At 38.1% G+C, this 26031-nt stretch overlaps 2 protein-coding genes across 2 annotated transcripts in view; one reads left to right on the top strand and one right to left on the bottom strand.

Annotated features, from left to right (window-relative positions):
• The window catches only part of astn2 (astrotactin 2), a gene marked incomplete at both ends in the record, with an annotated part of 274064 nt that overhangs the window by 44692 nt on the left and 203341 nt on the right, over positions 1 to 26031 (bottom strand). The window contains 4 exons of the mRNA XM_079256074.1: positions 1796 to 1929; positions 10660 to 10982; positions 22305 to 22484; positions 22771 to 22875. Of these exons, the coding sequence (XP_079112200.1) occupies positions 1796 to 1929; positions 10660 to 10982; positions 22305 to 22484; positions 22771 to 22875 (742 nt within the window). The remainder of the gene's footprint in view (positions 1 to 1795; positions 1930 to 10659; positions 10983 to 22304; positions 22485 to 22770; positions 22876 to 26031) is intronic.
• trim32 (tripartite motif containing 32) lies at positions 14420 to 19374 on the top strand (the record flags this gene model as incomplete). Its single annotated transcript, XM_079256075.1, has 1 exon — positions 14420 to 19374. The coding sequence occupies one exon, from the start codon at positions 14420 to 14422 to the stop codon at positions 16469 to 16471; it is 2052 nt and encodes a 683-aa protein (XP_079112201.1). The 3' UTR covers positions 16472 to 19374.

Below are 26031 nucleotides of genomic sequence, written 5' to 3'. Positions count from 1 at the left end.
TAACTACCTCAAAGATAAAGGGAAAGTTATAAAAACAGGTTTGGTCCTAAATTGAAGTGGAGACCTGCCCAAAGCTGGTTTACACATGAGAGCCATCTGACTGCCTCAACAAAATAAAGAAGGATTTTAGTGTTCCGAATTGCACTTTTCATTGGAAGTTTTACAAAAACAAAATGCAAAGAAATAAAATAATTTCAAATTTCTGAAGCACAACTTGGATAATATGAAGCAGAAGAACATTTGAAGAAGAACATCTTTTAATAGCTCACTCCATCACGAGTAAGCAGCAATTTTGAGCAAACTAAAAAATTAGTTCTGTGTTCTCTGTGCAGTTTTTCCTATTTAATCCTAAAAAAAAAATCATCAAAGAAAAATTTTCCCATTTTGCTTGCTTTGTATCTGTGATAATGGCATGCAAAGTGGTAGGTTATCCCTTATAAAACATGCCACTGAGGTTCATCCTCCTAAAGTACACAATAAAGTAATGTGCCTGATACTGGCCCAACTTGGAAATGCAGTTGCTGCCATCCCTTTTTCCTCCTGTCTTTGTGCCAGGGCATTGGCCCAAAGAAAACTAAACCAAACTGTAGTTGTGGCACCAATTTCTCAACCACAATTCACAAACAAAACAAAGCAGAAACAGGCATGAAGTTTGTGCATTTCTGGCTGCTTGTGTCTAAATGTTACAAATTTTACTATGTAAGTACACGGTCCAGGTAATCACATGATCTATATCAGTAGGTTCTGATGCTTCTAAAACTTCTCTTTCTTGGATATCTGGAATTCATTGTTCATATTTGACCTAGGAAACTGCATGAACTGTACATGAACATCCTAATTCACAGGAGTGGTATTGAATTGCAAGATCAAATTATGCACACAAAGACGTGTTCCATTTATTACATTTCATTACTTTCATAATAGCTGTTAAACAGCAGAAGCATAATATGTTTTTTTTCGTATATCAGTTTGGTACAGTAAAAGGTGAAAAAAGGGAAAAACCACATCAATAAATTATCCAAGACATATTGTGGTTCAACCTGGCAAGAAATCACTCAGTCAGTTTAGGTTTAATGCCTTGATTTTGTTTGTTTAATGGTGCTGGCATATGCAACTATAAATGATGGCTAACTTTGTAAACATCTTTGCCATTAAATTACTTTACCCTAACCATCACAACATAGCATCGACCTTGTGGCATTTTAACCCTTTTATGCATGAATTTCTTTTTTTTAAGTGCCACATTTTTTTCATATATATTTCACTTATATACACATGTACAATGACACTTTTTTATTTCTAAATAATTTCCTCTTCACATGTTTTTCTTGTATTTTGATCTATTTAAAAAAAAAACATTCATAAAATTATATCATTGTAATTACATAATTTAAATATGCCATAAAAATATAGCACAATATCATATAAAGACCAAATTACCTGATATGCAAATGTTTTTTCATTCTGTTCTCCTCTGAAGTCTTGCCCTTCCAACCTACTGCTTCTTTCTAAAAGTTCTCGCGGCAACAATCGCTGCAGTGGATGACTCACAAAAGCCTCATGAGTATTATTAGGACACCTTGAATGAGACCATGTTCTTTCCAGGGGGAGTGCAAGAGCTGATTGACAGTTATTAGAACTTCAGGGACTGTGCTTGTGTCTACAACTTTCTTAAGTGCCCCAGGAGTCAGTAGAGGCAGGTATGTGTGTATATGTGAGTGTATATCCATGGGCATCAGTGCATGCATCCAGAAACTATGGATCCCTAGGTGTCATGGTGTCACGTCACACTTACATTGGCTGCCTGAGGGGACTGCAGTTAGGCATGCCATCTTTGTTGAAGGCACTCAGGTCACAGCGACACCAGTTATCAATGACATCGCCCTTTCCAGCACACCAGTATGAGCTCATTGTGGCGCTCTTGAAGGCCTGTAAAGGGTAACAGGTGAGAGAAATGCAATTATCTCCTGGAACATGTCCATCTAAGCTTACCCCACCCCCATCTACTACCCCACCTACGTTCTCTCTTTCCATCATTACCCCTCCATACATCCACACAAGCATACAGGCACAGGCTCGTCTTCTTTCCATAATGACTTTCCACTGAACATAAGCAATTCTTTTTGAATGTCCCTTAAAATTAACAAGAGTTTTAACATTATTCCCACTTGAATAAGATAGCTGCTCAAAATGATGCTTTAGATGCTCAAAATGTCTTTAACTCAGAATCAGTTTCAGAGGGATAGATGTAAAGCTGCAGATGTACACCTTTCCCCCGCATGCATCATGACCTTTTCATTTCCACCTTTCCCAATTACCGGAAGGCAGACGCACCTCAGTCGCACTGACAAGCTTACAGTGTGATATCATATATCCATGTGGCTTTTATGATGGAGATGTTAGAGCTGTGTCACTCCTCATCTATGCGTTTGAATGTGAGATCTGTTAATGTTGCTGCCAGTCTGACTCTAAAGGGGAAGGAAGGGGGAGGGTAGTGAAACATTAAGAGGTGACATCATCTCCTACCATCTCCTTGTGCTGCTTCATTTACGGATGAAGGCAAAAAAAAAAAAAAAAAAAAAAAAAAGAGAGAAAATCAAAGGCAGAACCTCAGTCATCCTCTAAAAGGCAGCAAAATGCCAATATAACTGTCAAAGCAATAAAGTATAATGTCAGGGCTTTCCCTAAAGCTTCAGGCATGATACAGAGTAAGTTCAAGGGAGTTCACAAGCACTCTGGCTCCCCCCGTCACACGATGGATCAATGGAGCTCTCAGTTATTTATTTGCTCTAACTTGTTAGCAGTGCTGCCTCATGCATACTACTTTGGCAATGTGCTTGATCATGGTTGCAAAAGAAAAAAAAAAAGGGTTGGAAGAATCATGCGGAAACATTATCGTCGGGTACCAGGCGTCCAACAGACGGCAGACGAAAGCCCCCTCCTTTATGCCGATGCACCATGACATTCGCTTATCAGAAAGCAAAGCATGCAATGAGATGACATATATCTCTAAGAACTGCACACGTGCAGTATGTACACACAAACTCCAATTAATGGTTGATTTCCACAGATGGCTGTTTCATTTCATTGGAGAAATGCCAAAGAAGATTCCTGCAGTGTGTGGATTAAATGAAGTGACATTTAGAGATGATTTTGCTTATAGTATTGACATGAAAGGCAGCCAGCTTGGCCCAATAATAATAATAATAAAAATAATAATAATAAAAAGTGAGAAAGCAGATGTAAACTTAGAAGCTGATGGTAGTATTTTTATAGCGCAGAATTGTTAGCTGAAAAAGGAGCTAAACAGAGTTTCATGGGAATGACTTTTTCCAATACTACTTGCTTTCACTCAAGGAAAAGCACCTCAAGAGTGCAAGTGACCTAAATGAGCAGCAGAGGAAAGAGTGTGTGTGTGTCAACAGGGTGACGCTGTAGAGCCAATGGAAAATAGGACAGTAAAACATCAACAAGATGAAAAAGGAAACAAAAGTGTGAAAAAGGAGACCTCCAACTCTCAAAGCTATCCTTCACTTTACTGGAAGTAAAGTGGATGGAGAGGCGGGTGGGGGGGATCCCAGAGTATTTGAGGCTTTCTCATTAAACAGGCCCTCTAAATGAGCATGCTGAATGAGCAGTCATTATAGGGGGGCAAGCATGGACTGTAACGTGTAGCTATACAATAACCACATGGAAAACAACAGCGACAAAACAAAGTTATACCATTTTTCCGCGTCTTGCCTGAATCCATGTGGTAACTGCTGCCGGAAGACAACAGCAGCAGGAATTTTTGTCACTCCAAGTCGATGGGAAGCAGGCCACAAACAAAGGCAACACACACACACAAAACTAGACTTAGGGTGTGCGCACGCACAAAGACTAATATGAGAAATGACCTTCGATAGAAGGGGCAAAAGAGAGAAAGACCACAAGACTGCCATGCGCTTACCACCATCAGATTCCTTGAAAAACCCCATATGGGTCTGTGCGCTTGATTGCACGGTTGCACATGTGAAAAACAGACAAAGCGATTACCACCATGTTTATGTTTAAAGAGTAATGCAAGCCAGTCTCCACTGGGTAAACAGTGAATCTAATTGTGGTTTAGGGAATGAGGTGGGGAGTTGGGGGGGGGGGGGGGGGGGGGGTATAAAACAGTGATAGTTTACAGGAAGAAAAATTAAAAAAGCGATAGTTAACTGTTACATATAAAGTGATAACATGTCAAACGACTGGTAGTGATGAAAGCAACATGTTCTTGAGTCAGTTAGAAAAATCTTGTCGAGAAATGAACTAACTCAATGAAAGGATGAGGTCTTATTAATTCAGTTTTTAGTGCAGCAAGTAGATAGAGCACAGTTGACAAGACAGGTCTACCCTATGCTTTATTGATTAGTTACAGATTCGGCATTTCCCAGAATACCACCGATCAATACCCTTCACATTGAGATCTGACCACATAGATATATGAAACAAAACTTATTTTATGCTTCATGTTAGAATAGCAAGTGTTTTGACATGAAGATGTTAATCTGATCATCGACTGTGGCAGTGCGGGAGCGAATATGTACATCCATGAAGTATTTGCTTTCACAGACCGACGGAGCCTCCATTTTTTAAAATGGATACATAGAGCTACCATTTCACATAAATCCCACAATATATCTTGACTGACCTTACCGATAGTGAACGTATTTAGCGGAAATGCAATCATTTACATTACACAAGAGCAATGAACAACAAGACCTATGAGCATCAACAACAATTCCCGTCACACAAATTCCATGTCTTGACGTCATTTCAACCCTCCAGACTCACTGGCACCAAAACACAATGTGGGCCTTTCACTTTCATAGAAGTCAGTCGTGACTTACAAGGAGGCAAGTGAGGCCATTGTGACCTCTTTAATGTATTAATCTGTTTGTCTAGTCTATGCTGACCAAATTACTGTCCGTATTCAGAGGCTAATACACAAAAACACTGGCCAGCTGGCCCACAGTATTGATTTATAAGATAATCACCAGTGGTGGTAAAGAGTGTAAGTCTGTGCGTGCGTGTATGTGTGTGTGTGTTTGTCTGTGTGCACACTCATCCGTAAATCTATGTGGCCTTTCCAATCATTCAAGGGTAATGGTGTTAACAAAGAAGCCAATGGGCTGTTTCTAGGAACCTTATCAGAGGTAGCACTTCCAGGAAATGGGACACTTGGGGCAGCTGGAGGGTTAGTTCACCTAAAGGCTGGATATGTGATTTCCATGACAAACAAAAACCCTTAAATGTCAGTTTAGGGTGAGTTTTTTTGGATTGGCAGCTCTATCTGACAACAGGATTTGAGTTGCCAAGAAATAACTGAGTGAATGATCTGCTTCCTTAAGAGTTCTTAAGTATGAGGTTGGGCAACGCACAATGTTTGAAAAAGCCAATACAGCAAAAGAAGATGCATATATATGCATCTTCTTTTGCATATGCATCTTTTGCATATGCATCTTCATATATATGCATCTTCTTTTGCATATATATATACATATATATATATATATATATATATATATATATATATATATATATATATATATATATATATATATATATATACATATGTGTGTGAAGAAAATGTGATTTACAGGTCTTCAACAGTCTTTCAAAGATTCTTCCAGTATGAATCGTAACTCTTAAATCATTGTTGCAACCGAACAGAGGAATCCAACTCCCAAACACACCAAAACTAAACTAAAATCTAACTCAAGTCCTTTAAACTGCTTGTGGATAATGCTGCATCTAGCAGAGCAGAGGAAGAGGTATCCACCAGAGGAAGAGATAGCCAAGAGATATTGGGAGGGCTTTTCTGACAAGAGACATGGTTTATTTAAGGGAGTAATTTAGCCTGCTCCAGACTCCACAATGGACTTGCATGCACTAACGAGCATGTGCAGCCGAATCAGCTTCCACAACACTGAACAGAGCAGCTCAGATTAAAACTCACACTAAGAAACAGTACAAGCGCTCTTCAAAGTTTCTTAGATTCATTTTTTAAAAGCTTTTTCTGATTTTTGCAATGAGTAGAGGCAGCTACATTTTTTATATGACTGTTGCTTTAAGAGGGAATTGAAAATCTGCAAATCAAGCTCTTAATGGAATGGGTATTTACTCTACTTTGAACCATTTGTGACAGAGCACAAGAACACACAAGTTTTGTTAGGGTTGTGTCTGTAACAGGAGAGGAAGGTTTTTCAGGGTTGCCAGTTTGGTTTTGTGTAATACACAAACTAAAAGTCTGAATTACTGCTGATGTAATTAATGCTTTGTGGGTTTTGACAAGCACACCGTATATACTGGCCACACAGAGTGTGTATAAATCTGTTTAATCATCTAGCATATAGGAGCATGCACTCTCTTCTGTGCTGCAGTGACGTTCCAGGAATCAAAAGTTTATGTGTGCGTTAGACTGCAAAAAGTGCTGGTCTGAGCGATGTGGTAGATAATTACAGAACGTTAACCGCAGTATTCAGGGTGGATTGCTTTTTCTGGTATCCTGCTCTTATATAAATTTCAGATGATGATAGAAGCAAACTAAATGGGCACTCTCCAATTCTCCCATAAACTAAATCCAATATTGTAAACACAAAGACAGCTGCACACTTTTTTTTTGTGTGAGCAGCTATTTAAGTGCACAAGCTCAATATTAGCTCAAGCTGATTTTTTACCAATATTAACACATAAAACCTTAAAGACACAGTTTCCAAATTCCCTAATTTAATAAATAATTGGACATGATTCCTGATTATTTGACCAGCTGAGTTTCATTGGCTAAGTTCATCTATAAAAGAACTTCCTCGACTCAGAATGAACCAAGAGTTCAGAAACCAGTCTGTACTATGGCCTGAAAGAACAAAACAAGCAAACAAACAAAAAAATAGAAGAAAAAATGTGAACAGTTGTAACAGAAACAGAAAAGTATGGAGCATAAAAACCTTAAGGTTCCTGATTAATTCATCAGTAGATCATTCAGTTGTAGTTTAGGCATCTATTCTGCAAAGTAAACTGACATTTTTTCTTTATTTTTTAAACATTCATAGATGAATTTACCCTTGAAGCAAATAATAGGATGTGTGCAAAGATGGATTAAGGCAATCTGTGTCCTCAGATTTATGCTAGTACATCAAATCTCCTTGGATGACATTTCACCATTCAGCAGGACAGCAATCCCACAGCCCTTTGGGTGTTTGATCTCAATATAACTGCGCTGAGCTGTTGTTCATTTGCACAAGACCAGGTTAAAGACCCAAAGACTCACAGCAAACAAAAACCAAAAGTAGCTGAAATTAAGGCCAATGACATCAACTGACTGCTGACTGAAAATGTCTGATGATGTTTTTCTTTCAAAGACTTGAGGAGGTCACTTTATAAAATGTATTTAGATAAAACATCAAATGTGATGATTCTGTACTGCTTGATGTATATCTGTCTAGATTTTAGATTTAGCTAATGCTAAAGCTTTAGCATAAAAAAGGGACAAGTCTCTCACATGCCTTAACTGCATGCAACTTGCTTCCTATAACTACGCTCCTCTTCTGCTAAACCCTGCTGCCACCTTCGATCTGCTCCACTCAAAATGTTTGAGACGGTGCTTTTGTTGGGCTGCAGTACCAGTGGGAGCAAGGCAGCGAGCAATCTGCACAGTATAGAGCATTCTGTCCCATTAGACTCACAACCAATTTGTTCAAAAGGTTTGCCATAATTCAGTCAAAGCAACATAAGACACAGAACTACTGGCAAGCACCACAGGCGTAAGCTTATTTATTTATGGACTGATGTATTTTTTCCCTGGCACTGAAACAGTCTGCGGGAGTCATTGTGCGTGCGTGTGTACTTGCATGGACGCATCAGGTCCACCTCGGTCATGTCCAATCCAACTTCGCAACGGGTTCCAGTCAAATTCAAGTCAGGACCAAGTTTAAATCAAATAAAGTCAGAGAACAGAAGAAGTGTTTGCTTCCAAGACAAATATGGAGTAAAACTCAAGTCTAAACTACCAAATGCAAAATATAATTATCAAAGATAAGTAAAGACATTGACTGAAGACAATCAAGGATTAAAACATTTGCAGAGTTACAAGGAAAAGTACACCTTTATCTCTTTGTGTATCATAAATAAAATAAAGAAAACAAATAAATAAGGCATTTAAAAAAAATCTGTGTTTTTCCATGACATTTTAATGGGCCCGTTAAGAGAACAAAAAAATACCATGGAGATGAATGGCTATGAAACGCAGCGTGATAAGCCTTTTGAATGTTTTATATATGACTTTTCAACACTGTAAACACAGACATTTTTTTTTCTTAAACCTTAACACTATCTGAGTTGAAGGAAACAGCTTAAATGGATATACTTTTTTTATCGTAAAATCTGGACAATTTCAACCTAATGTCACTGCTCAGGCAGATAGGAGACAGGTCAGACGGTGTGTTTTTTTCCCCTCCTCTGTTTGGAAATATCAAATCAACATGTTAAGGTATTAACTGATACAATCAGTCCTATAGATATCAGTATCTCCTTTTTCTTAACCAGCCCTTGGTAATAATATAAGCCCCAAGGATACACACAAAAAGACACAAAAAAAGCTAAGAACAAAATATCAGGTCTAGTATTTCTTCTACTTAAATCAGTTTCTTTTTTTTCTTTTTCTTTTTTTTTTTCGTGGTCTTTACAGAGAAAGGGCAATATATCCCTCTGGCAATATATCCCTCTGGCTTATTATGCGATCAATATGAAAGGGACATGACATATCCTGTCAAACAGTCATGCCGCCTGGGTGAGGTCACTAAAAGATGCCAGCAGCTGAGAAAAGAGGGAGGAAGGGGGTAAAAGAAAGAGTGACAGATCAATTGAAGCCAGACAGTAGGCATTTACAGACACATGCATCCAAATAGGTAACATACATATAGATGCAATCTTAGACCACCTAATCATAAGCTCAACTACTAAGCTTCTATTCTGATTGCTTCCATGGATTTAGGGTGAAAGAAAAAAGAACCTCATTTCTGAAAAAGCTTTAGTAACATGGCAGCTGTCTTTCCTGATAGACCCAGCCAAGTAGAAAGATAGTCTCAAGCAAAATTGTGTGCGTGTGAGAGACACACATACACACACACAAAGACAGAGAGATAAAGAGTGGCTGTGTGTGTGGATGGGCAGGTTGCCGCTCGCCTCTAATGCAATATATGTATGTGCCATTCTGACTAGCAGCAGCTGTGGCCAAGAAGAGAGGAGAAAGCGAGAAAAAGAGGAGCAGAGTGATGGACTCCCCTCCCTCCCCAGAGGTCGATGACATCAATAAGGAGCTAATAATCCTGCCTCAAGCTACCTCAGAAGGGCTTGCCAGAGCGATCCACTGCAGTCTAGCCTCTCCTCCTCCTCATACATCTCACTCTCCAAGTCCCCAAAAGACCACAGGAGAGTTGCGGGAGAGAGAAGGACGGGTAGTGAGGTGTTTGGAACTGCGGGGAAAGAGACATTTTGCTCTTCCTCACGTTTAGGTATCGACGAAGACCATTATGGGCCGTCTGGTATTGATTGCAAATTCTTTTTCTTTGGAACTCTGGTGCTTGTAATGGGCAGCACGTACAAAGAGTAATGCTGCGCGCGTCGTTATCTGGAGTGAATCCGCCTATGTAGAAATATATATTTATTAAGGCATTGAAATGAGATGATTGGTTATCGGGATAATGAGCCACTCTGCTGTTTGTTGAGTGTGAGTCACCTGCTTTTGCATACACAGCAGCAAAAAACACCAGATGTGAGGTCAGAAGACGAATGCAAAAATGGAGCACAAACAGGGCAAAATGTGGTCAACTAAATGTCAAGTGAAGCAAGAGCCTCCTCCTAAATTAGCTTCTGGAAAACAAATCTGATATGATTAACTTTCACTGTAAAAAGATCGAAAGACTTTTCATACAGGATGAATCAGAAACACAGCATGTGGTCATTAAACTGATATTACATTCAGCTGTGCATGCTTGTTTAGACACAGACACACACACACACACACACGCACACAGACACACACACACGCACACAGACACACACACACACACACACACACATATATATATATATATATATATATATATATATATATATATATATATATATATATATATATATATATATATAAATATATATATACTTCACATGTATACACACCGACTTCCCCACAAGAGAAAACCATGATGTCATCTTTTTTATGCCCTCTGTAATACAGTACTGGTTTCCAGTGGTCAAAGTTAACCAACTAATGCCATCTAGAGGGCGAACGTTGTGACTGCAGCAGTTCAGCGCTTTGGAGCAACAAAAACATGTACAGTCAGAAAGGATTACGCCACCGTCTGATGGCATGAAAGGGCACATTAAATGAGACGTTCAAGGTTTCATTTATGCATTTTTGAAATGTCCGATTTAAAGAGAAAATTGCAGCACTGAATTAGAAAAATTGACAATAGTTCCACAGAGGATGTTGATCCTTCACATCTATAGGAATTCTTTGGCTCTAATCTTTGTCTGTCCCTCTCTCTTGACACACACACACACACACACACACACATATTTGCACACCTGCAGAAAGCACAGAAATAGTTTCCTACTCCCACTCTTTGTTCTCACCTCTTTGGTGATGTTGTCTTGGACCAGGCTGTAAAGGGGCACAACACGGCTGACTTCCAGCAGGACAGGGATGGGTGAAGGCTGCTCTCCACTCCTGCTGTTAGCACTGCGGCCTCTCCCCGACACTCCTCCCATCATGGCCTGGTGATGGCACAGGTGGCAGCCAGCTGGACAGCTGCCCTTCTCCTCGCAGCGGATCTCTACGCCATTCACCAAGTCATCAGACAACAACTGGCTCTTCTGCAGAGCCGACACGTAGTTGATGAAAGGAACTGACTTAAGCTCACGTCGCCCTCCAACTCCAACACCCTGGTCTGTTGCCTCTGGCAGAGTAGATAGTGGAAGATAAAGTATGCAGAAATGATCAGGAGGAGATGAAGATAAAGACAAAAAATTAACAACAATTTCATGAGTTTATGAAGGAATAAATGATGATGGTGAGAGATCTTTATGTAGAGTAGTAAAGATATATAAAGCATCCCAGACTCTGGGATTTACTCGCAGTTGGGGGAAATAAAGTAAGCAGATCTAATTCATTGATAAAGTAATTTTAAAACTGTACTTCTCACTGTCCTTGCTTTTACTCCAACCATTTCATTTTTAAGCAAGACACATAAAGCATTAGCAGAAGCAGGAGAAGTTTAAGAGTGGAAGAGACTGCTAATAAGGGTTTTTAAATCATAAAGCCACATAATTAACAAGATCAGATCTTCTATTTGTGATGATGTGGCACATTTACTTTAAAAAGAACAGAATATACAAATGTTATCCATCAAAATGAGTGAAATTCTTTCTAACAAAAAGAAGTGCATTCAAGTTTGGCTCATGTTGCAGGACTATGTGATGCCTTATCTGTCTGTGATTCAAAGTGTGGAGGCAGGAATGTATTAGTCAAAAATAATAAACTTGAACATAAATACATGGCGTTGCTGATAGCAGCGCTAGTTTATGCAGGCATAAGTTGATAAATAGAGAGAAATTGACTAAACAAGCATTTATGGCCAGAAGTTAACATTTTGAACCCTTTCCTGAAACCAGCTGTCATGAAATCTAACTAAATTCAGCTAAATTACTTCTAAGGAAAAAGATAACAAACAAGGCATAAAAAAATAGAAAACATGTTTATTATAAATATGGATTTTGAAAGTAAATTTGTTTTTAAGTCAGTAATCATTTACAATAAAAATGGAGAAGTTTCAACAATGACGCTCCTAAAATGATTATAAGTGACTGTAAAACTATGTTCCTGATGGTCATACAAATATTTAAATGTGTAGTGTTGCTAAAAAAAAAAAAAAAGACAAAAAACCTAAAAGAAAAATCAATAAGGAATGGGCATTCATTTGTTCATTTTCTACATCGCCTAGTCCAATTAAGGGTCACAGGAAGGTTTGACTCCTTCCCAGCAATCAGGAAAGGACCCTAATATCCCTTAAAATTTATGTCTTTAGTTGTAGCTGTGACCTTTTATTTGAGTTTGTGTTATTAAGAGAAGTGATTGTATTTATGTATGCCTTTGTGGGTTACTCCCTTAGTGTGTTTGTCTGTCACTTACAGTTAAAAGGGTCAAACACAAGGCTATGTAAAGAGGCTAAAAGGATGGGCCTTTATGGATGGGTGCGGCACGATAACTCCTTAAGGACGCATGTCATTAGATGGGGGGTTGTATTGTCTGCACAACTCAGGTGCTCTCAGGTAAAGAATCTTGCATGGAACTTGACTGTAGTTATTCTTATAATGTGATATCACCACACTTTTTTTAAATCACAGCTTATATTGTAAGGGATTATGTTGTGTTTTTACCTTAAAACAATCCATTTCTACAGCAAGAACATCTGACTGGCAGCAAATACAAAATGTTTTGTTATGGCATGGTAATACTATTTTTGCAGAAAATAAAAGACATTTTCTTACAGTTCTCCATGTTACTGGAAGTCTATTCGCGCTGTATTGAGGAAGTGGACTAATATCCTTTAGTAGATTTGTGCTGACATCTAGTGGCCTCTCTTTATTATCATTACCTCACTGTAATGAACGTTTTCTCAACATCTGGATCTCTAAATGCTTTTGTTGCTTGCGGGCTTTGCATTCACTATGTTCTTAAAAAAACTATTTTATTTAATTCTTTGTATGTACTCAAATGACAGTTACAACTCTTATTTGCAGAACTGGTGCAGTGCAAATCCTTTGGCATTCCCTCTAGCTGTTTACATAGAGGGTTGCTTTAAGCAAAGGAAACACAGTGACATGGTTGAATTTATACATAGTGCGCTTACAGTTTATATTAAATTATTTTGACGACAAATGGCCTGCATAAGCATTCATATAACGAACGTGGCATGGCATACAAGCGTACGTAACAGCCAATCATAACCAGCGTTGGATTCAGCGTCGTGCGTATTACGTAATCAGCGACTGCGCGTTGGAATTCGTCAACACTGCAGTGTCCCACTAGCAGGCAGCTGCAGTAGCAGAAAGGCTGCACGCCCACTGTACTTTCAACTAGCAAACACTGGAGAAAAGGTAATATTATATTGAAACAGGATACTAAAAGAAACAAAAACATAAGTCTGAGCCTTATATATATATATATTTATGGGCGGACGCCTTTTTCAAATTGCCATCTGGTACTGTTTAATAGGACTATCGCATGTATTTTAAACGCGTTGTTTGTTATGTGTAGAGGCCTTCGACACACTCATCGTTTGTAAGCCAGCAAAGCAATGTCAAACAGTGTGGAGGCAACAATAGAACATGATAAAACCTAATACGCTTGTCTTTGACTTCTCATAATTAAGATTGCATGACATCGCTGTGTCTGTTAGCTCAAAGACACATTGGCAAAATCAAACAGCAATTAGCTTCACTGTATTAGAATATTTACCTGCTAACAAGATGGTGAAGTCCGTTTTAATCATATATATAGTCACCCGAAGAGGTCTTTTATTCTCTGTTAATAATTTCCATATATTTTGTCACGTATACACTCACACTTAAACACAGGAGCGTTAGCTATCTATGCTAGTTACAGCTTTCTAGCTATAAGGTTCATCAAGAGACTGAAAACTCAGTTTGACTAGTTGTAATTGTAATTTTTATTAAAGTTACATTTAAAAGTAAATTAAGTCTTTTAAAAAAAAAACAATTTACTACACTTTATCTGACAGTTTAAGAAGCTTAAAATATGGAGATTTAAGCATATTAGCAATAGTGTACACTAAACAAATATCTTGAATATTCTGTCAATTGACACATAATGGTTAATTATTTTATTAAGTATCACATAAAATCTGGCAAAATGTATCAAAAGGTGTTTCCATAAGCCATTAATTGGCTTGTAAAATAAGATGAATATTTATTCATAAAGATTGCTTTCTTACCAAAGTGCTACAGTAATCTCATGAGTTTATTTTAATTATAAGTTTTTGTTTAAAAGTAATCAGTCGACATTCCTCTATATTAAGTATTTTAGCTTGTAAGACATTAAGTTTATATTTTCATTGATGTAAAATGTGTATAACAAGTGTCAGTGCAGTAATTTCCCAGTGTTAGTATTTATTACACCATTTGCTTAAGACATTGTTAGGAATGACAATGTAAAATTAAAACAGAGATTGAAAAAATAATTAACTTGGAACAAATGATGATAATGAAACTTGTACTGTCAATAACTCATGTTGTGGTAAAAAATGGTAATTCTCTCTCTTTTTCTTTTTCTCTCTCTCTCTATTTCTATTTGTCACTCAAGGAAAAGACCATAATGGCGGCAGCATATTCCCCACTGGACCCGGATCTAATGAGGGAGGTTCTTGAATGCCCCATCTGTCTAGAGACCTATAATCAAGAACAACTGCGACCCAAACTCCTGCAGTGTGGCCACACAGTATGTCGGCTATGTCTAGAGAAACTGTTGGCTAATACCATCAATGGAGTCCGCTGCCCATTTTGCAGTAAGGTGTCCCGGATGAGCAGCATCTCCCAACTGGCAGATAATCTCACTGTGCTCAAGATTATAGATTGCACCATGTCCTGCAGTGCTGCTGCTGCTGCGCTAATGTGCAAGTCCTGCTGCAACCGCCTTCCTAGACAGTTCTGCCACGACTGCGCCACAGTACTTTGTGAGCTCTGCAAATGTGAGGGACACCTGCATCAAGGCCATACCGTCCAGCCAATAAGGGTGGCTGCTGAGCAGCGGCGTAAAGAACTGGGTGGTAAGCTTGCAGCTCTCCGGGATGTTATGGGAGAAATTCAGAAGAAAAAGACAGCAATTGAAAACATTTCCAAGTCCTTGAGGCAGAAATACAGGGCAGTTCAGCAGGAATATACCACAGCTGAGCTACGTTTTCAAGAGGAGCTCAGCAGATCTCGAAGGACATTTGCAGCCTCTATGGGAGAAGTGGAAAAGCTAAATGCACAGGTCCTGGAGGAGCAGACATACCTTCTGAATATTGCAGAGGTAAAAGTGGTGTCACGCTGCGATTATCTGACTATGCGAGTCAGGCAGAGTGATATTGCTTTGCTTAAAGACGATGGCGCAGGCAGTGATGACGAGGAGCTGGATCTGAGGAGCAGTTTACCCACGCAATTCCAGCTGCAAGAACCAGCACTGATCAGAAGGGATCACTCTAAACCTGTAGAAGTGGGCCATTTGACCACAAACCCATACATGGTCAATACAGATGATGAGGAGGAAGGGTTACAGATTGGACTTGAGGGTGATGTAGACTGTGCAGCTGGTGCAGTGGGGGGTACAAGTGGTGCTGCGGGGGTACCGGTGGATCTTTACCGAGATATTGACATGGTTTCGGCTGTAGAAGAGGCAGTATGTGGATCACCAGGTAACTTTAAATCAAAGTCCATGGATGCAGGAGGGGGATCACCTGCTGGGGCAAGTTCAGGGCCCCCAGTCTGCCAGTTTGTGAAGAAGATGGGCTGTAAGGGAACTTTACCTGGCATGTTTAATTTACCAGTCAGCATCTGCATAACAGCGCAGGGCGAGGTACTGGTGGCTGATCGCGGCAATTACCGCATCCAGATCTTTAATCGCAAAGGTTTTCAGCGTGAAATCCGACGTAATGCCAGCAGCATTGACAATTTCGTCTTGAGCTTCCTTGGGGCTGACTTGCCTAACCTAATCCCCTTATCCATTGCTGTGACTCCACAAGGCCTGATTGGTGTCACAGACAACTATGATAACTCAGTTAAAGTCTATACCATGGATGGACACTGTGTGGCTTGCCACAAGAATCAGCTGATTAAACCTTGGGGCATTACAGCCATGCCATCAGGACAGTTTGTGGTGACAGATGTTGAAGGGGGCAAGCTGTGGTGTCTTGCAGTGGACCGTAATGTAGGTGTGGTCAGCTACAACCGGTTGTGCTCTGCAGTCCGGCCAAAGTTTGTGACATGTGATGCAGCTGGAACGGTCTATTTCACTCAGGGCCTGGCCCTGAACTTTGAGAAGCGCCAGAATGAGCCCCACCTGGAGGGTGGCTTCTCCATTGGTTCGGTGGGCACTGATGGTCAGCTTGGCAAGCAGCTCAGTCATTTCTTTTCAGAGACGGAGGACTTCCGCTGCATTACTGGCATGTGTGTGGATGCCAATGGGGATTTGCTGGTTACAGACAGTGGTAGGAAAGAAATTCTCCAGTTTCCCAAAGAAGGTGGATTTAATATTCTAATTCAAGAGGGGCTGACCTGCCCTGTTGGAGTGGCCACCACCCAAAAAGGACAGTTGCTGGTGCTTGATTGTTGGGACCACTGTGTCAAAGTCTATACATACATTCAAAAGAGGCATTCCTCCACTTCCTAGGGGAACTGTCTGATCTCATCTGTTACCTTAAGGGGTTTGTTTGGTGCTTTAGGAGGCCTGTATGGGTGTTTTGGAAAGAAATATATAAATACTGTTGGCACTTTAGTTTAGAGACAGTGTAGGCAAGTCTGACTAGCTTTTATTGGATTATCATATGAATGCTTTAGGTCAATCGGGTTCAGTTTAAAACCTGCCGGAGTTTAATTTAGTACTTCAAATTTAATCTGCTTATTTAACTGGATCACAACAGACCATGTCACATTTTTAGATCCAAAATATTGGCAACTTGTCCCACAACACTTAGTAGAAGAAGCCAGTGATTTGAAAACTTTGAGGCATGGATTAACGATGATGTTGCTTCATCTGTTACTGGCTGCTGTAGCCACCTTTCGATCTGGGTGTGCGTGATGCATGACTTTCACAAATTTGGCTCAACTGTGCACAAAATAAAGGAAGGAAAACTGGAAATGAACTCGTATTGATGTTTAAAAAATATATATATACCAAGGCTTTTGGCCTGCAAAGCACTTTATTATTGACACTTCACTGTGTCGTAGCATTAGATGTCAGTAGCACACGGTAACATTAATAATGCTAAATGCAGCTGGCAACGCTAAAGTGAACTTAAGTTTTAGCTAATGGCAAAAAGTAACCAAGAACCAGCATTTGTTGATTCACAGTTGGTAAACAATCAGGGAACATTACATGCAGAATATTAAGTTATCTACAGATGAGTGTGTTAAATGGCTAAAACTGAAGTAAATATGGTGCAACGTAGATACGGCTCTTAAACGAAGTTCCATGGATTTAAACGTTTTTGTACTAGCAATGCAGCCATCGTTTATATAGCTCTGTAGTGAGAGAAAGGTGAGATGCTTTATTTCTATCAAGTTTATTTCAGGATGGCTGAGTACATACAATCACAAATTGGGTTAGATGATTTCTGTTTAGTTTATTTTCGACATATCAACACGACCCTGCAAGTCTACATGTTCAGTTTCATACATAAAATGCAGCATTTGCTCCACATTGTAATTTTAACCTGAATCATCTCACTTTTAGACCTTGTTTTTTTTTTTTTTTAAAATATAAGTTTTAGTTTAATTTTTGGTTCACCTACATGCCTGACATTCATGAGGAGCAGTTAATACCTAGTATAACCTAAAGATGTTCTAAGATCCCAGCTAAACTTTATTACTCCCCAGATCTTTAAATGTTTAAGGACTGGCTATTCCTGGTCCCCAGCAGAGGCAACACAGTACTTCCAGCACACAAATGGCATGAAGCACTACAGTACAGCAGAGACATGCAGAATGAAACTGCACAAGTGCTTCAGCGAGGTTACTTCAGGTCCAACATTGGGTTTTCAGTGCAACAGAAGTGGTTTTTCTTCCTTACATCCTGATTGCTATGGCAACCTGTGCTGGAAAACTTCACTCCAAGATAAAAGATCTTCTTTTTTTGTTTGTTTTGTTTACACTGACAAGGTTGCATGTTGATGAACACAATGTTAATGCCAAGAAGAAAAAAAAAAGCTTTTTCTGGAAAGAATATGACTAAAATGTTTTACTTTTTTTTTTTTATTATTTTTTTTTTTTATTACCATTCTTTTTTTTTTTTTTTTAATTTAATTTTACTTTTGTTTGTATCTGGTTCAAATAAACTTACAATATTTAAAGTCTTTAAATATGTTTGATTTATTTTTAACTTACTCCTGTTAGAAATATGCCACTTAAGATCCATGTCATGTGGTGTCAACACTGCCTCCTGTTACAATAACGTACCCACATCCTGATATCAAGTGTCCTGTTTGGGTCGAAGCCAGATTAACCAAAAGTTACCCTGCATTTGATAAACTTGTTTTGCTGTACAGGCCTCTACAACCCAACTAATGTTTACAAACTTTATTCCAGACTAGGAGTTCCATGCCATTTCATGCTGTGTCCTTATGCCTGCTGAATTGTTAGATTGTTAGATCGCAGCTTGCAGGAGTGTGAAGCGTTAACAGCAATGATAAGTTAAAAGTCCAGCATTGCACCACAAACTTCTGTTGTACCAAACCAGTTTGTTACCATAATGTAGAAATGTGTCTCCCTCAGGATTTTATTCTGTACCGTCAGCCCGTTTTCACATGTTGCGCTGAATCAGCAACCAGATCATCTCGATAAAGTTAATATAAATTTCTATCAGCATGTATTTTTGTTGTTTTTGTCTTCTCTGTTTGTTTTCTTGTCTCAGTGAGGCATGAAAAATACTATAACACAATTAAAGTGGAAAAAACCCCCCAAAGTTTAACATTGGAAGTTGTATTTCAACATTGTTTGCAACATATTCTATGCCCATAGCAGTAAATCTCTGTCTTCCAGTTTAGTCTGGGTTTGCTCTTAAGAGCATGTTAAACACTGATTCAGCCTTAAAATGAATAATTTCACAAAGCTGCCCTTAACTTTGCATCTGGAGCTTTATTTACTGGAAGAGAGAAGAAAGGAAAAAAAAAAAAAAAAGCATATATCTCAGAGTCATACTGTAAATGTGTTCAAAGAGATTAAAGTAAAATGGGAGCTAAACTTCTGTATCAGGGCACGTCTGTCCTAGGCATGTCTGTGTGTGTGTGTGTGTTTTTTTTTTTTAATGGCTTTGGTGATAGATTTTTGTTTGTTTTCATTGTTAGGCCATGCAAAATCCCAGCACTAAATTACCCCTTGACTGAGTACTGTCTCTACGTCATGTCATCCTTTCCACAAAAATAGCTTTTTAGTTTATCGCTAGAAATAGTCCCTGCAAAGGAATATTCAAAACATTTAACCGTTACTGAAAAATGCAGAAAATGCTAGAAAAATCAAGTGTCCTTGTGTCAGTGTGGTGAACATTCAAGTGTCTCACGTGGATTATTTTTTATTGTATCCCACTTAAGATTACCCGCATAGTTCATTCATATTATAGAGTTTATTTTCATTCTTTTGTTTGTTTTTGAATAAACCAAACTCTTGTGTCTTTTAGGTTATGTTCTTTGGAAACTGAATTTTGCAATGTGTTGAACACATAAGACATCTTTGTGTACTCAAATTCATGTTTGTATTGTTGATAATCTGAGTGCAATAAACATAAATGAACCAAAACACTTTATTATGTGTTTTAATTCATGCAATTAAAACGCTGTTGATTTATTTTGGACATATTACATCCAATGGGAAACTTTTGACTGGTAGTGTATGCTTTATGTAGCTGTGTGATTACACTAAATAACAGTGAAGTCAGTGGTAGAAGTATTTTGTACTTTAACCCTTTCATGCCTTTTGTCTTCCACAGAGGACATCTATTTGCCAGCTGTTTTCTTGTGTATTCATTGTGGAGATGGTACATTTACCACATTATTGCACATCGGTGAGTCCTAATCTGCCACTCACTGTAGAATACATTAATAGATCATGCATCCATTGAAATCAACATACTTGCCTTAATAAACAGTGAAACAAAACATATAGACATATTCCTTATAAATATTCATGTTATAGAAAAACAAAGACATTATTGTTTAAGTATTTTTGAAGAAATTAAAGTAAATTATTCAGTAAAATGTGATAAGGAAAAAAAGGCATGCAGTGGTTTATTAATAATTCATGTACAAAAGGGTTAAAAGTATGAATACTTATTTTTTCTTGTGGGAGAAAAAATGTCACATTGTGGGAGTATGCATTGGGAGTTTATGGAGAGGACTGGAATTGACTGAGATTGGGTCAGAAAATAGCTGTCCTCAAATTTATTCATACACTCCCATTAAATAAGGAAAAAAAAACAAAACAGCTGCCTGTGAAATAAACTGAAATTGACGAAAGTAATAATGAACAAAACTTTAATTAAAATCAATACATTTTTTTTCTAATTCTGGATCAATAGAAATATATATTTTTTAAAAAGCCAAAAATAAGATTAATTAATACATGTCCCAAACTAATATTCTGTGGAACAATCCTTTGATATCTGCACTACAGTCAGGTGTTTTCTGTTCCTCTCAGTCAGACTTCTGCACCTGTTGATAGGTATTTTGTCCTGCACTTACATCAGAAAAGAGCTCTCATATGTCTAGGACCAATTTGTTTTTTTGTTTTTTTTTTCCTTCAACTCAACTAAATGAAAAAAACGGTGTTACTAAACTTTGTTCTTTTTTTTTTTTTTTTTTTTTTTTTTTTTTTTTTTTTTTTTAGTTACTGTTCCTTTTTAGGCTCCAGTTATTTGAGTCACATGTAAATTCAGCCTTTTCTTTATTGAAAGGGTATTAATAAATTTGAGGTCGACTGCAGCGGATGAACTGAAACTGAAAAACATCTTTATTTCTGGACTTTGTCTTTCCTTTCGTATGTACATAACCATGCAACACACACCATGTCTGCCAAGTGGCTTTCTGGTACCCTTCATAGAAAAAACCAGTTGCTGCCTTGTTCAACGAGACGAGTTCAAACACAGCAGACTGGGCTTTTTAGGGTCGCTTCTGGAGCTCTTACACACCAAGCCAACATGTCTGGAGTGTTGAAGAACATCTGTGTCTCTTTTGTCTGGAGTGTGTGTGCATGTCACCACTGCTGGACTCCAATGTCTGTCAGTAGGAGCTCACTCTGACTGCCTGTTAAGTGAAGCAATAAACTGCATAATAAAGTTGACTGCAGTGATGGGAAAATGCAAATGGCACTTGCTTCTCATTTTCACACTCATTCCTCCAACACCAATGTTCATCATAAGAGGATTTGTAAGTTAATGTTTCTGACTTGTGAATCTTTTCACAGTTATCTGCTTCTTCTTACAAGGAAACTACAAATTCAGGAGCCATTAGATAATAAATGGGACTAGAAGAAATGAATAAATATGAAGCTAATTTAACTTTGATTTGTCTCATCCTTTCTGATAAAATTTAGCGCGCAGTTCGCCCAATTGGGTTTTTCTTGCTGGGTCAATTACATAGAAAATACTACAGCATCCTTGTTCAGTTGTATAGAAAACCTGTGATAACTGCTCTCTTATTGAACTTTCCAACCAGAAAGTTTGTTCAAAGAGAACTTTCTTTTTTTGCCAAGATGAGTCATCCTGTGGTTGCCCAGTCCAACCCTCCACCAAATTTCCATACCTCATATTCCTTATCTGAACACTAACTAACAAAGAAACAGTAATGATCCCATTCCTTCACCATCAAAAGACGATATAAAACAGCTCCTTAGAAAAAAAAAAAATCGCATGATGTGTGACGAAGAACCAAATGTCTGTGTTTGAACACTTTTAGATGGACAGCTAAAGTAGCCAATCACAAGTTCTGTTTTAAGTTTGGTTGAGATCGCAACATTGTTAAGTGTTCACTTTCATGTGTGGAGCCGAGCACATGGTTGTGCCCGTGTGCATCAATTGAAAAAGAGTGAGTAATGATCTGAAACGTGAACATGTTCCTATATCTGTTAGTTGTATAGTTTGTACATGCGAAAAGGTGTGATAATAATATTTTATATTAATTGTGAGCCTGCTAATATGTTAAGTACACTGATGCTCACAGCCTTGTGGTAGCTCCTTGCTAATTAGTATTATGAGCTATTCCGTTTGTCCTCTCATTCTTGATTAGTTGGTATTTATTACATTACAATTCAGATATGTTGCTTATCTGTGTTACAGAACCATATTGTACACCAGGACAACCATTGTAAGCTAAAGTTTAATAACAAAGAAGACATCTGAATCATCTCCTACGTGCATTCTTACCAACGATGCTCTGGCAGTCACAACATTAATGGACCAGTTAACTTGGCTCTCACTAAAACATGAAGATTCTTTCATTTTTGCATCTGTCACTCACCTTTCTGATACTGCAGCCAGAGCTGCTGCTGCGCCTTCTTACTGGGGAAGTAAATGGTGCAGCTGAGCTCCGAACCATACAGAGCTTCAGACACATAATGGCTGCCATATTGCTGGAGAAAAGCCAGAAGCTCCTCACGTGTGCTCTCTGATGACAGTGTCTTCATCACCTTAGAAAAGCCTGAGTAGAACAAAGGTAGCTTCATGTCAAAAAGGAAAATGAGGGAAGTTAGTGGGCAGGTTTGTGGTGCCGTTGTGGTTAATCTGCGAGCAAATAAAAACAAAGTTCTATCAAGAGCACAATATCAAACAGTTTGGCAATATGGATGTGTGTTAGCTTGCATTGAATAAACAATAACTCATACCAATGTGGACATAAGCAGAGGCAACTAATTTCTCTTGGGTACTGATTGATTTCTAAGATATGAAAAGTTATGAAGTCATGTTCATAATATTCAGACACTGACCTGTAGATAAAGTAATGGAGCTGAGTTTAACTTTGTACAAATTGCTGCGCACTCGCCACTGTTGAACCATGGGGTAGCCAACCGCCTCACTGAACTGGGCATCCCCTTGAAATAAGAAAAAACAAAGAGACAAGGGAACACATTGAATGCGAGAGGGATTAGCAGAATTTAAACATATTACAAGGTCAGACTCCGCAAGAGAAAGTGAAATACAGATTAAATAAAAGATAAATAAAATCCATTTCATTTGTGCCATTTATTACTCATCCACTGTTTTCCATTATTGCCTTAATGTCATTTATGGTCACAGTCCGTATCGCAGCTGCTCCTGGATCAATGCTGATATATAGTGCAGTTTGAACTCCAATTGGATTGCTGACATTAGAAGTGCGAGCAATCTTGGCTTTCTGTGCAATTCAATTACAAAACTTTCACACCAGTTTAGAACTAAAGCCACAAAAGTGAAGAGCAAGGAAAAATATAAGTAAATAAATAAATAAATTGCTTACGGAAACCTTGATCCTGTGCCTCTGGAAAAGGTTTTACACCCGAGACATTCATGCACAGGAAAAAAAAAAAAAAAAAAGAAAGAAAAAAAGGGCAATTTAGTCTGTGCATGTGTGTGTGTGTGTTCAACTGTAGTGAAACTGAATCCCAAGTTAAATATCTCAGGGGTCAGTGTGGACCAAATGCCAATTTAGCTAATGGAGGGATTAGGGAGCTGAGGTGGAGCCAAATGTCTAACTGGCTCTGTCCTCCACAGGATGAGGTGGAACAGTAAAAAAAAAAAAAAAAAAAGCATGCAATGAAGTAGGAAGAATAATAGAAATTCTGCAGCGACTGGCAAAAGCATGGCCACTCCAGGTATAATTTCTGTTCCTGTAATAACCTGAGTTGTCATCTTCTAAAAGCCTGTTACGGTCAAATATATAGATTTTCCTTTCCAGTGATCCCACTCGCTAATTTCTCAGAGTTTTCTTGGTCTTTCTGATCCCAACTTGACTTCTGCTATTTCGGCCAGCCTGCTATTCCCAACCGCAAGAAGGAAATGGCTGCTTGAAAATACTTTGAAGTTTCTTCTGCTCTTGCTTTGCATTGCAGTCATCAATTAATTTCATTCAAAAGAGAGTAAAAGCAGCTGCATTAAGAAGCCTGTGGGAAGAAATTTCCACCCTTTCTAAATCAGTGAAATTTACCCCACCTGGATTTTTCTCATGATAACTGTAAAGTTATCAACAACAAATGCCTTGAAGGCAAACTTTGTACTTTGTGACTGCTTGTAAATGCAGCCATTCAAACTCAGCCCTTCCTCCTGTTTGGTAATGTGTGATGCTGCATCCCTGCATAGTCATGACAAGATTACTGCGGTGAAGTTTATGCTCAAACATGATTCAAAGTGCTTTTTGTGGCAAGCTTAAAGAAAAATAAGATGCAACCCCAATAAAGAAAAAAATAAAACCAGAGTGCACTGATTCACAATAATCTTTACCTAATATTTAGGTTGCAATAGAACACAGAAAATAATGTGAAATGATGAAACTGAGAATTTTTTTTCGATGCCTTGAAAATGAATCTGAGCATTTTTCAACATTTGATATGTTTTATATATGTGTGTGTGTGTGTGTGTGTGTGAATAAAATATCTGTGTCTGAGTTTAGAGTTATGGTGAAATGCAATATTAGACCAATAAATGAAAGAGACTAAATATACTAATTCATGTTCTATTGAAATTGTGGTGTTCAACACACACACACACACACACACACACACACACACACACGCACACACACACGTCAACATGACCTTGTGGAAATAACGTGGAGCCAGCAATGTTACTCCAGTTTCATGTGATTTACTGGAAAAGACCAGCATCGCTCCCAAAACACTGGCGCTGGTGTGCCTCCAGAAAATGAGCTGCTGTGGAAGTTGGACCTGATGTGGAAAAAGCTTTATTCATGAGCAGTCCGGTAGATGAGAGTAACATCTCTAAGCTGTTTCTGCTACATTTGATTTTGAAACCTGTTCAAACAATGGAAGAAGGCATACAGGACATTTCTAGCCAGACTGGAAGCCAAAACATTTCCTTTCTGAACGTCTTTTTTATGTTTCATGCTGAAGTCATACATAAATCAGCAGCAAAAATTATATGGCTTAGGCTGAAAAATTAAGAAATTTCATCCTTACTTTTATACTTTTTAAAGATCAATTCATTTTTTATCAGCCTAAAATATGTTCTGCTAGATTCCTCAAACTGTTGGATGGAGCTTATGTTAGTTGAAATGTTTTACATAAAAGTCTTAAATCACATCTCATTTCCTTGTATTTTACTTCCTGTAAAACAGACTGTCCTCAGAATTTCTGAAAATCTGCCAAAAGTTTTATTTTGTCATTAGTTTTTTTCCCAGCAAATATACTTCACCCTTTAAAAAAACTTTTCTTTTAACACAAACCTGTTATTCGAAGGTAAAACTGCACCTACTTTAGGGTGTGAACCAGTTTTATGTCTATACATAACAGACAATTTGGCAAAGAACCTAATTTAAAATGTACTCTACCTACCACTATGCTGCAAAGACACACAATCTGCGCACATTTAATTTAGAAAATGCCAAAATGTAAGTTTCCCTTTTGGCCCAACAAGGTGAATTCCGTAGTCTTTCACTAAAAACTTGGCACATATCAGCATAGTACACTTTGTGGCTTGAAAAGAAAAGAAAAGAAAAAAGACAATAAGGAAACTGCAAATGGAAGTTGAAGACAAAATAAGTGACAAATCTCTGTCAATTCTCTGTTGTTTTAATTCTGTGTAAAGTAGAGAAAAACTTTACACAAAAACTGCTCGCTGAGGCCAACAGAAACCATTTCTATGGAGTGGTTTCTAGCATGGTAGTTTTATGGGGAACCCTCAATAAGGTTTGTCTAAAGTTAAAAAAAAAAGAAAAAAACAGTAGTTATATCAAGTTTATATAATATAATATAATATAAGATAAGATTTTTTGCCTTATTTCCATTAATGTTTGCATTTTTTTTAAATGTTAAAACCATTTAGATTTTTCTTGTAAAAACATAAGAAAACAGGGGTGTGCATGACAGATCTGGATGCTTTTCAGATTTTAACAGAAAGTTCCAAAGACTGATAAACAATCAAGCAATATTTGATTATATCATATTCAATTATCTTGAAGGCAAATTTTCCAAGACGCTCAATGCAACAGCCAAAACTACACACCAACATCTTCTCTCGACTATAGTTCTGTCCAT

Source organism: Telmatherina bonti, assembly GCF_933228915.1.
Source record: "Telmatherina bonti genome assembly, chromosome: 17".
Lineage (NCBI taxonomy): Eukaryota > Metazoa > Chordata > Actinopteri > Atheriniformes > Telmatherinidae > Telmatherina > Telmatherina bonti.
Note: the sequence above shows the minus strand (reverse complement) of the source record. Positions and strands in the feature narration are given on the sequence as shown.